This window comes from Ixodes scapularis, unplaced genomic scaffold, assembly GCF_016920785.2.
Source record: "Ixodes scapularis isolate PalLabHiFi unplaced genomic scaffold, ASM1692078v2 PGA_scaffold6__148_contigs__length_123643588, whole genome shotgun sequence".
Classification (NCBI taxonomy): domain Eukaryota; kingdom Metazoa; phylum Arthropoda; class Arachnida; order Ixodida; family Ixodidae; genus Ixodes; species Ixodes scapularis.
In genome coordinates this window covers 4066126-4078086 of record NW_024609881.1, presented here as the reverse complement: position 1 = coordinate 4078086, position 11961 = coordinate 4066126, and the positions used below count along the sequence as shown (strand labels likewise).

The window sequence follows — 11961 nt, the reverse complement described above, 5'->3', positions numbered from 1 at the left end:
GGAACCGCGGATATGTCGTCACGTGATCAATCCGTCCGCGGATCAGTCCGTCGTGTGAATCGGCTAAAAGGAACCCAAAGGGGATTCTCCGTGTCTTCAGTGCACCTGGAAATACGTCACTGAGCACGTGACTCGGAAGACGATGTAAGAGTTGAGAGTGGTTTGGAGACGCCGAAAACGTCACTTGTATGACTTTTCTGTTTTCAAAAACGAACGCGCGAAGCAAATTGGTTTTCAGTTTTTTTTAAATCCAGACATGACAGGGAAAAACTACCATTATTCGATCGCATTATTCGGTCAAATAATTGTTGTAGTTGTTCCCTGTCATGTCTTGAATTAACAAAAAAAAAAAAAAAAGAAATTGCCGTCAAGGATTACTTCTCACTAGTGTTCAGCGTTAGGACATAAATATTTTGAAGGCTTTTTAAATCTTTCTCACCTGTAAAACGGCATGAGAAGGCGACCGTAGCGCAGGCTCCAATAGACCGATCTCACCAGCTAGTTTGAGTACGCCACCGCTGCCGATATGCATCGTGGGAGCTGTCGTCTTTCTGCACGCGCGACAACCCTGCTGGAGGTTTGCGCGAGCAGACCACGAGGCAGCATGAGCTGTCGCGTGAACTGGCGTCTGCCTCCTACGAACTACAGTTATGGCGGCGTCATGCATGCGTGGAACGCTTGGTGGGATTGGTCTATTGCATACATGTCTCGCACTTGATGTCATCGAACCATACCAATAGTCATTCCTATTGCTTTTGCAGTGAAAAAGAAATTCGGTTGTGCGAAATATGTGGTGCACGAGGTACACCCGCAACAGTGCAAGTCATGTTTACCACTGGGAAATGATAAAAGCACGTCTTTATCACTGGCTGAACGGGTTCAAGGAGGACTAAGAATCTACCTTCCCGAAAAATCCCGCAAGGCCTCTCGTCATTCCCATATTGCATCGCGCGGGGAATTGTGAAACCCTTCCGATGTATGTTCGGGCCGGCTTGAGCGTTTTTTACGTCCTGGAAGAAGTGTAATGCCTCTAGCTTACCACTGCTAGATCAGGACAGACGTAAAAAAGAGTCTAACAGATCGAAATGCCGAAACGTAACCTAATATGTTATCGTCTTGTTTTTTTGTTTTTTTTTCGTTTTAAAATCGCCCAATGCTTGACCAGCATGAACCACTCGTATTAATTGTTCTCCTTCGCGCTTTATACATCGAATTGCCGTAGTACGTCGAAAAGACGATGAGAGGCGCTGCGTATTTTCGGAATGGTCTATTGGTATGTTGAGAGCATCGAAGTGCCGTTCCTCAGGAACGTTGAAGGGCTTCGGACACGATGCCCGTATCCTCCCAGGCTATCAGCACCGTGCTGCTCTTCGAGGTGACTCCGCAAGACCACCGGATGCTCTTCTGCATGCTTAACATCTGCGTACCCCTGGTGCTGGGTACGGTGGTGCTCGGCCTTATAGGCACGACCTCGATGCACTGGTCGGCAATGCAGCTTGTTGTGCTATCGCCCACCCTACTGCTGCTGCTGACCTACCACCTAACGGACGAGTCTCCGCGCTGGCTTATCACTTCGTGGAAGTTCAAGGATGCCGAGCGGGTTACCCTCTGGGCGGCAAGAAAGAACGGACTCCCGGACCTGGACAAGGTACGCTCAGCGTACTTCAGGGTCAAGGAAAGCGCCGTCTCGCGTGACGGGTTCACCGCCAGGCCCACCATTTTCAGCATCGTTAGCTCGCCCCTTTTGCGTTCCCAAACGCTCATCGTTTTCGGTGGTTGGTGGGCCATCTTCAACTGCTACTACAGCATAGCTCAATACAAATCGTTCGGAGGCGGTGCCGTCCCGTTCTACGTAATGATCGGGATCGCCAACATGTTCACTCAGACCGTCAACTACTTTGTGCTGAGGGCCTACGGCCGCCGGAAGCCGATGTCGGCCTACTTTCTGGGGCTGTCCGTGCTGATGACGTCACTGGTGGCATTGGTGGCCCTGGGGATGGAGCTGGCGTTCGCGAAAGTCGCGGTTCCGACCGCCTTCCTGGTGGAAGTGGCGTTCACAACCATGTTTGTGTTCACCGTCGAACTCTTTCCGACAGCGGTGCGCAGCGCTGGCATGTGCGGCGCTTTCCTGTTCGGGCGCCTAGGCGGCATCTCAGCGTCGCTTTTCAGCGCCCTGCGACTTCTGGATCCTCCGATGGACAGGCTGATCCCCATGCTCGTCAACGCGGTCGTGTTCTTTACATTAGGTTTGCTGGTCCTCTCGTTGCCAGAGACGTTGGCGTTGAGTGCAGCCGACAAGGGCCAGGAGGCTGCGCAAGAGGACAAGTGGAGGTTGGACTCGCCGCTGAAGCGGAAGAAAAAGAGCAGACAGGTTCCCAGGAAATGCATTGCTCGAAAACTTGATCGATAAGCACTCCAGCAAGTCCCCGGGGTGTATGGAACGCGGGGATGTGCTCAGAAATCTAGTCATCGGTCTTCCTTGAACCAGTTCAATCAAAATCAATGGCGGACGGTATCGGACCCAACTGGTCACACTGACTCAGTGGCTAAGTGGCGTAGGGTCTTTTCTGCCACTCAAAGTGCCTGACAATGGAAGTCCGAAAAGGATCGTCCTTTTCATTGTCTGAACGGATTAAAGAAAGACCAACGACTGGCGTTCCGAGCTCAGTGAGGGACATGATATATTTAAAGGGGTATTCACATGGGGGATGATTTTCGGGCAGGGTTGTGCGTTCCGGCGGTGCCATCATCTTGCTGAGCGAAATCCCTAAAGTTGCCAGACATATGAACAAAATACCGCCAGTTGCAAAGAGAACCCACGCAAGGCTGGGAGTGTTTGTGCAGCCCGTATAAATTTTCCCCTATCACCCTGCGTGACGTTCTTGCCCAGTAATGCGCCTCCCGAGAAGCAAAAGAAGGAATTTTTCCCGTGTGTGAATGCCCCTTAAGGGTCGTGTGAGTGCGTGTGTAAAACGGCCACATTCGCCTATAAATTGCTAATCTTTTAGGAACTATATAGTGCGAAACTTTATTTCCCTTCGATGAACATAACGCGTGTACGTTAATATAGACCTCATTTTTGTCTTCATTTCTAAGTTAGAAACCTTCTCATGAATCGGGCAGCCTAGGTTATATGCGTGAGCAGGTACAGCTTTCTGTTGCTCTCCCACAACGCGATCATCCGTCGATCGCCTATACTTGTACTCACGTGTCTGGAAAGAAATTGTATATTTGTATTTGTTTATTTTGTTGCGTAGACGGATAACGATACTAGCCATTAGACGCGGCAATGGCCAAGGAGCACTGTACGACTTCGTCGCAACCCGGGCTCGCTGCGCAACCCCCTCGCTGTTCAAACATCCCAAAAGTTGTGCGCGTGCAAAGTGAGGTTGTCGACCTGCGTCCTCCGATACTTTATTTTTGGAAAATTAGTTTTTTTTGCTGTTTGAACAGATTGAGTTTATACGGTGAGAAATTGAGGAAGAGCAGGGGATGTGAGGTCCTTCAGAGTGCCGAATGCTGATTAGGATGATAGGTGTGAGGCAAAGGCTATTTGCGCACATTCGAACAGGGAGTCGAGGCAAAGGCAGCTATAGCTTTAATTCTACACACAATCATTCCATTACCGTAGCCTAGAATGGGATACAGGGCTCACCGCAACCGCTTGCTGAGGCGGTTCGTGTCAAAATCGAGTGATGGCGCTCCTGTCGACTGCTGAAGCTTTCCCGCGGGCTTCTGCGATCCCGTGCGTATCAGCTCATGTGTGTGTTTCTGTGTTTCTTTTTGTAAGATAGCTGGGAAGATTCAGAAGAATTGTAGTAACTGCGTCAGCCGAAAGCAATGGGTTTCCACGTTGAGCGCGGAACTTTTTGACCCTTGATGACGTGCACGTAATCCCTAATTACGTACTGTGGTTTAAAATGTAATTCACACAGAGCAGAGGTCTCGTCCACAGTCTTGGCCGCTCGATGCAAGTTCTTCTACCAAATTTTCGCCACTCCTCGTCTTCGGGCACACCGAAGAATTCACTTTCTGCGCGTCCTTCACGCGAGCGTAAACCCTGTTCTACAGCTAGGCGCAGAACTGTAGTTTCGCCGGCGATTGGAAATCCTTGCATTTTAGTCGAAGAACAGTCAAAGAACCAAACCGCAAGACAACAGTAATCACAGTGATCTCACGGCAAGGCAGGCAGACGAGCACACGCGAAGTGCAGTCACTCGCTTAACGCCGCCACCGAAGCCAAACGGAAACACCGCGGCCGAGCACAGTCGGGACGCTTCAGGACGCTTCAGGACGGTGGATAAATGGCGGCTGTTCCCTTTGAATTGGGAGGCGGCAGGAGGAGTCTATGGCAGCGCCCTCGTCGGCCTCCTTGACAACCGACATAGAACACCTCTCCTCGAAGCATGAGCGAGAGAGGGAAGTGAGCTCACTGTAGGCCGCTGTAATTCCAACCGTAGCTGGGCGCTTTGTCGTCGCCCCGGGCGTCCATCTTCTCCTCTAATCCTTTTCCTCGGTTTCCCACTGCACGGCTACTGCTGCCACCCTTTTGGCAGCAACGGTGGCAAAAACAGGCAAATGAGGAAATTGTATCGACACAATACTGATTGTGTCGATACAATTTCACTCCAAACTAAAAATCTAAACAAAGCAAAACAAATACATCATAAAACATGACGTGAAATGACAATTGCTAGTTATCATCCTAAGCATTTTGCTTAAAACACATCCGGTTTTATTCCCCTGTGAGTAAATGTTCGTTTACAGTATTTTTATATAGATAGAGTGATCGTACGCACTCCAATGAAGCTAAAATATACGGGTACTGGTCTAAATGGTCTGGTATAAGAAAACTCAACCCCTGGTCTCCATAATTCGTTCGCGAACGCGATTTTATTAATAAATGACGCCCTAAATTATACGAGCTATCTTTCGCGTGGTACTTAGCATGGAACACCAATTTATCGAGCTGAAATTGCCGCCAAATTTCAAGTGATAGTTTATCTTGATGTAGAGCTCTTACGTTGAGTATTTGATATGTCCTAAAATATGGTGTGGCACTTTTAAGAAGTTGTATGTCACCAATTGCTCGCAATGCTCGCTTTTGTATGGATGCAATATTGTCTAGATTTGTTTGGGTTGTCGCTGACCACACTAAAAGGCAGTAACTTATGCGGGATTGCACAAGAGCGAAATAAATTTGACGTTTCACTTTTGTTGGAAGATAATATCTTAATCTATTCAAAACACCAACAGCTCGACAAAGACTTGTTCGCGAAGAATCAGGATGTGGCGTCCATGATAGATTTTCATAGAATAAAACCCCAAGAATCGAATGATTGAAGATGGTTTAATATAAGACTCCTGGAATTTTAATTGCAAATTGGAAGGTGGTATCATTCCTTTTGGTCTAAACAGGAAGTACTTTGTTTTTTCTATGTTTAAATAAAGTTATTGGATGTAAGCCATAAGTCTAATCCCCGCAACCACTGTTTTGCCTTTCCAAAGAGGTCGTCAGTGTCCGAGCCAGAAAATAAAAAATTTGTGTCATCTGCATATAGAACTATATTTGAACTGCCATGTATGTTTACAATGTCGTTAATATATAACAAAAATAATATAGGACCAAGAATAGACCCCTGAGGAACCCCCTACTCTATGTATTGAACGTCTGACTTTACTCCATTTTCTACTGTATATTGCGTTCTTGTAGTGAGGTAACTTTTAAACAGTGATAAGGAAATACCGCGTATTCCGCAAGACGGAAGTTTCTGTAAAAGTATTTCATGCTGAACGCAATCAAAAGCCTTCTTGAGATCGAGAAATATACCAAGCGTGTATATTTTTTGTTCTATGTTCTCGAGATTTTGTTCTTTAATTCCAAGAAGTGCAACTTCTGGCGATTTATTTTTCTGAAAACCAAACTGTTCTTTTACTAAAATGTTATTGAAGGTCAAAAACTTAACAAGTCTTTTATTTATAATATATCCGGCTATCTTTGCAAAAAATGAAAGTACAGAAATAGGTCTATAGTTATTTAAGTCACTAACTGGGCCACCTTTGTGTATAACCGTCACACGTGATGCTTCATTTTGTCTGGAAAGACACCCGTAGATAACATGAGGTTACAAACGTGCGCGAGTGGGATACTGATTGTGTCGAAAACGGCTTTTAACGGTTTTGGTTTAATGTCGTCTGCCCCGGAGGCGCAATCATTCTTTAATGCTAGAATTAACTCCATTATTTCGCACTGGTCTGTGGGATATAGAAAGAGGGAATTAAGACAGTTTGTCGATATGAACTGCTCTGTTGGTATTTCTACACATTTATTTAAAGCAGCACCAACAGCCACAAAATGCACATTGAACAGATTTGCTATTTGTTCATCCATCAGCGCCTCATTGTAATATTGAACTTTTCTTGCCGAGGTATTTTTAGAAATGATCTCGTTTACTGTTTGCCATATCATGCAGGGATCTCCCATAACCTCTGAAAATTTGTTCATATAATATTCGCATTTTGCTTTTTTAATATCAGAGTTTAGTTTATTTCGAACTTTCTTAAATATGCAAAGGTCAATTTCGCTTCTCGTTTTTAGAAATATTTGAAATAGCTTGTTGCGGTTTTTAATTCTTGCATATAATTCATGAGATATCGATGGTTTTTGAGTTTTCTTATGTTTTTTTTTGTGTCTTTAAAGGAAAAAGAGGTGCTATACGCGGACACAAAGCAGGATAAAAAAAACGTCATAGGCTGTGTTTGCATCATTTTCTCTTAAAACACTATCCAAATCTAGGCAGGAAATAAGATATTTGAAATGTTGAATATTTCGTTCCGAATAGTCTCTAACCAGCTTTTTTTCTTTATTCTTGCGCAGCTGGTTAACAGGCATTAGACAGTATATTGGCAAATGATCACTGATATCGCACGTTAAAGGGGTACTCCGCCGATTTCTTCATGGTCCCCGATTTGCTTGAAATTTTGCTAAACTCGCCAAACAACATCGCCAAAATAGTAACCCAAATATTAGATCAAAATAATTTTTTTTCACGAAGCTATTGAATTTACAATTTTGGTCGTCACCGTGTTTTTCAAACTGAAAGTCTCTACTGGCAACAATGAAAAAGTTACGTCATTGGAAGTGCAGGGGTTCACTCTTTGGACTGTAGAATTTGTTCCCAACTGATTCGAAGCAGTTTCATGGTGTCAAATGAATGCTTTGGAAGCTCGCTCCAGTCCCCGCGCTCCAGCACGGAACAAATGATTGGCATATTCTATTTTTTAGACTGCTCGCCCGACTGGCAAGCTAACCTTCCACTGACGTCACGGCGCTGAAAAGGGCGGGTATATTTGAATGTTTGTTTTTGCATCATTTTCATTTGCCGATTTCGCAATAACTATTATGAATTTCGCGATACTAAATAGCATACCAGAAAGGGCAAAGGCCGGGGAGTCAGAAAATATAGTTAGTTGAGGTAGCTCAAAAATCGGCGGAGTACCCCTTTAAGGTGCAACCCCACCCTGCATGACGTTTTTATGCTTTTTTGACGGCTTATAACTTTCTTTTTATGCATCTTAAAATTATAAAGGGAATGTCAAATTAGAGAGCTGTTTTTCAACGATACTTTAATGTCTCGATATTACGATTATTTTTAGTTGCTGGTTCCTTATTTAGCTTTTAAGAGATCCCAGTCTCTAATATTGAAAAATTTATTTCTCGAGTTATAACGTCCCATCGTCCACAATATTTTACGTGAGCGTTCGGTTGGATGTAATAAAGTAAAAAAGTAAGCAATGAAATGTACAGGTAATGTATATTTTAAAATAAAAAATAAAGTTTAAAATGGGATTATTTTATGGCGCTATAAAAACGGAGTCACGTCAACTAAGCAAAATAACGAGACATTAAATTATGAAGCATCCTTCGATATTACAATTTCCAGAACTTTCATATTGATATATTAACCGTTAATAATGTTATAAGACCTCAAACTTTTCCCATTCAGTTACGGCAAATTGTAGTTTCTTAATATAAAAAAAACAGATGGCGACACGTATTCAAGAAGAGCTTGATGTGCATTGTCCGTCGTGTGCCGCTTGGAACGCCACGTGAAAGACAGAAAAAGGGCCAGATGTCAGGGTGTCAGACGCCTGGATGCCCGCAGTGAGCGAGCTAGAGATGTCAGAACCACAAGCGCGAGGCTGCGGGTGCACCACAGCTACTTTTGCGCGCGTTCTACTGCGCGTCGCTTCACATGCCCGACGCGATCCGAATGAAATGGGCGCCATGAAATTCATCCTACCATTTCATATTCCGCCACGTATGCTAAAACACTTTAATGTTTTTATCACTTACAAAAATCATTTTCGCAATCAAACTATGCTTGTCGGAATGGTTCGACTATATTTTGTTTCAAAAACCACCTCGCTGGCTCTTAAATAGCAATGATATTGAAACAAAACACAAAATATTAAATCGTCTCGGTGTCCCTGAGCCAACGCGCTGGCCCATGAATCCATATTTGTCGGGTTTAAATATCGGCCGAGGTGCCCGCAATCCGACGGAGGCCAATCTGAGATTTCGGTTGCACGTCAAAAGATCTCCAGTTAGTGAAAATAAACCCGCATTTTTTATTTTTTTATTAGGGCGTGTTAAGTGATTTTTGTTGGTTTGGCTTGTGAGAAACTAACATCTGAAAATTTGCATTGCTTTACCTTAGTTCGGAGCGCAGCCAACGCAACGGGCTGATGAAGCCACTGAAGCGTCGCCAAGACCGCTACACGCTACACTAGCGTGAACGGCGCCGCCCGTCGGCGGCGCCGGGCCGCACCACCGTCCGGCGTCCCAACGCGAGGAGTCCACGTTGGCCTCCGTTTTGCGGGCGTCACGTGACAACGCTGGCTCTCGCGATCGCGCGCGCGCCTCTCGTCAGATTTCCCGCTCTTTCGCGTATGCTCTTCATTAGATTCTTCCGTTTCGGCTCTCATCTTTCGCATAAATCAGCATCGAAACCGCGCTCGCTGCCTTCATGCTAGGTGTCCACGATGAACTGGTGATCAGCGTGAATGTGATAATCCTAGCCTGCTCGGTGATCTTGCGACTTCGCCGCGCTCTGAAGGGAAGGGTTTTGGGTCCGGCCGAGTTGGTTCTACCGAAACACGCCTGGCAATAGATGGCACCACATGTGTTGTGCTGCGAGATTACCGGAAGCGAAGCTTCTTCCGGTTGTTGATTTACGATTAAAGCAATTAAAGGCACTTTTTGGCGAGCTGTCACACGGGGTGATTGTGTTTCCTTCTGCCTGGCGACCATGTGGTCGCACTCGGACGCCCACGGTCACAACAGACAGGTCAGTGCTTTGCTGCCCCGGCGGCGCGCCAGAGATGAAGGTTACTTTCGAAAGTGTCACCAAATCAACACGACATCCTTTACAACACAGGCGACATGCAACAGGTGCCACGGAGAAACTCACTTGTAATTCCGAATTCCTCTCCTATAATGTCCCAGCGGTTGTTCAGCGTCCTTATCTGGGTAGTCTGGCTGCGTCTTGTCATATAAAAAGGGAAACAGTCACACAGTTTCAAGGAACCGCTCCGTCGGGGAAGGCATGGGGGGGAAATAGGGATAGCAGACGACGCGAAACCGTCCTTCGGAACGTGAAAGACCCGCGGAGAACCGGCTTGAGCGTTGCCATGGCATCGCAACGTCACTCACTGTTTGTTCTCTTTCTGTGCCTATGTGGTCGGGCTAAACTAGAGTCACTAAATAAGCTACGCTTCAAACACATCTTGGTGCTTAAGATGATGGTTGTCAGTTATCTGAAGCTTTATCTGAACCACAAGAAACGCTTTTCCGTCCTCCATGAATGTTTAAACAGTTCTAGAAAAAGCAAAGCGATATTACGTGAGCTACCCGACACCAAAACTAATGCTGAGGAGGTCGCACTTTTGAATCATGACGATCGGCAGTTGCGTTTGATTTGTTACTGACCAACAAGATGGCGGCGCCCACAACAATATCGGGGGAAAAGTGCCGATACTCTAAGCGTAGCTCACTTGGTTTACTTCACAGGTTCAACCTAAAGCCCCTCTATCCTGGGAAAAGTGGCGCCGTTCATTGTTGTGGAAATGCTCGAGCCACTTGCCGCTAGCCACTTCTGGGGAATAGAGGCGTCTGAAATCTAGCTCGGTGCTGCGCTGTGCCGCCATGATTTTCCCAAGAGCTGCACGTTGCACGTGCCTCGTGCATCGACGAAGCTTGCGCTACTTTTGAAACATGAAAGGGCTTTAGCTAAACCTAGAGCCACTAAATAGGCTGCGCTTAGAGTATCGGCACTCCGTTCCCCGACATTGTTGTGGGAGCCGCCATTTTGGGGCTTGTGCAGAGCAAACGCAACTGCCGATCGTCTTGATTCAGAAGTGCGACTTCCTCAGCATTTTATTCGGTGTTAGGAAGCTCTTGTAATATTGATAAGCTCTGTCGCAAACTGTTTAAACATTTGTGGAGGACGGAAAAGCGTTTCCTGTGATTTCAGATAGAGCTTCAGATAACTGGCAGTCATGATTTTAAGCCACAATATGGCCAAGTGTCGTTACTCTGAAGCGTAGCTTATTTAGTGGCACTAGCTAAACCGAGTGCGGTGGGGGATCGTTGGCCGAGTGTGTTGTGGCACTACAGTGTACTAGAATACTTGGGTAGTGTTGGGACCGGAGGGGCTCGCTTGAAGCGCGTGGTATTGATCGCGACAGGTGTCGACACCGGCGCGTTATCCGGAAGGTGTGCGCATGCGCGGCTGCACGCGCGAAAATATGAATCTTTGGTGTCGCTTTGGTGGAGTGCACATAGGATTTCTGATACAGCTACGACCAGCCAGCGGTCGTACCGCGGCATCAATTACGCTGCGGCACGATCGTTAGCAACATGATGTTTCAATGTATTGGACGGTACAAGCTACATTACCCTTCCTTTACATAAAAAAAAAACAATTGCGACTTTAAAGGAGCGGATTACAAGTTGTTTCAGCGTAGAATTAGCTGCGACTTTCGGTTTGTCTGATGGCGAGCATTTTAAATGAAATGCCGATTTCCTTGGTCGCAAAGACCGATCATTAGATATTTGAAAGGGATATCTAAAACTCGGAAGAAGTTTTCTTTTTTTTCCTATCTTATTTTATAATGGAACGAAACGGCACACACTGAAGTCCAAAATTGTTTTAGTATGTTTTTAATATCCCAGATTAACTTCTCTGTCTTCTTTTCTGCCCATCTGGTGTTTCTTGACCTTAATCAGCTCGCTTCACTTGTCACTCATTCTTGTGTTCATTTATGCGACGAACAACCTAAGCGACGGTCGCAAAGAATCTTTTATTTCTTCATGGCTGCCAGGACCATCCGTGGACCACCCGACGTTCGCTTGTAAGAAATGGCTTATAAGCCGTGACAATTTTTATCACGCGTTTTAACATTGACCTTAAGTCCAAAAACTGAGACAACGTTGGCTGAACAAGTAATGCTTTATAAGATTCAAAGAAAACAAGCAATTATTTCACATCATTTTGAGCAGAATACATGAGCACACGTAGATCAGGCAAGGAAAAAGTTGTAATAGTTTACAGCACGGCATTGAAATAATGGTTACAATGTGCAGCGCATCCATGGTTACAATATACGGCGCATTATCCTCTTGAGGGTAAACCATCTTAAACCTACACGCTCATAACAATATATTTAACCGACAGCTGCTTTCTGACAACCAGGTAAGTCTCGCCCGAGCTGGGCATTCGAAGAGAAAGACCCATGGCTCAACAGGGGGCGTATCTGGTTCACGCAGACTAATGTCCCTGAATAAGAAAGGTAGCGACATCTTCTCCCTCCTCCTCTGACGCGCGACACCTTTTACCTTAATGTTTTGCTCTTTTACACCCACGCGTCGATCGCAGCGCCGCCTGGATCGCTCCAAGA

The 11961-nt window shown here is 45.7% G+C and overlaps 1 protein-coding gene across 1 annotated transcript; it reads left to right on the top strand.

The window, feature by feature from the left end:
• The first annotated feature begins 1330 nt into the window (after positions 1–1330).
• Positions 1331–2410, top strand: LOC115331192 (solute carrier family 22 member 21-like). The gene has a single exon (XM_029993288.3). The coding sequence runs from the start codon at positions 1331–1333 to the stop codon at positions 2408–2410; it is 1080 nt and encodes a 359-aa protein (XP_029849148.3).
• Positions 2411–11961: the final 9551 nt, after the last annotated feature.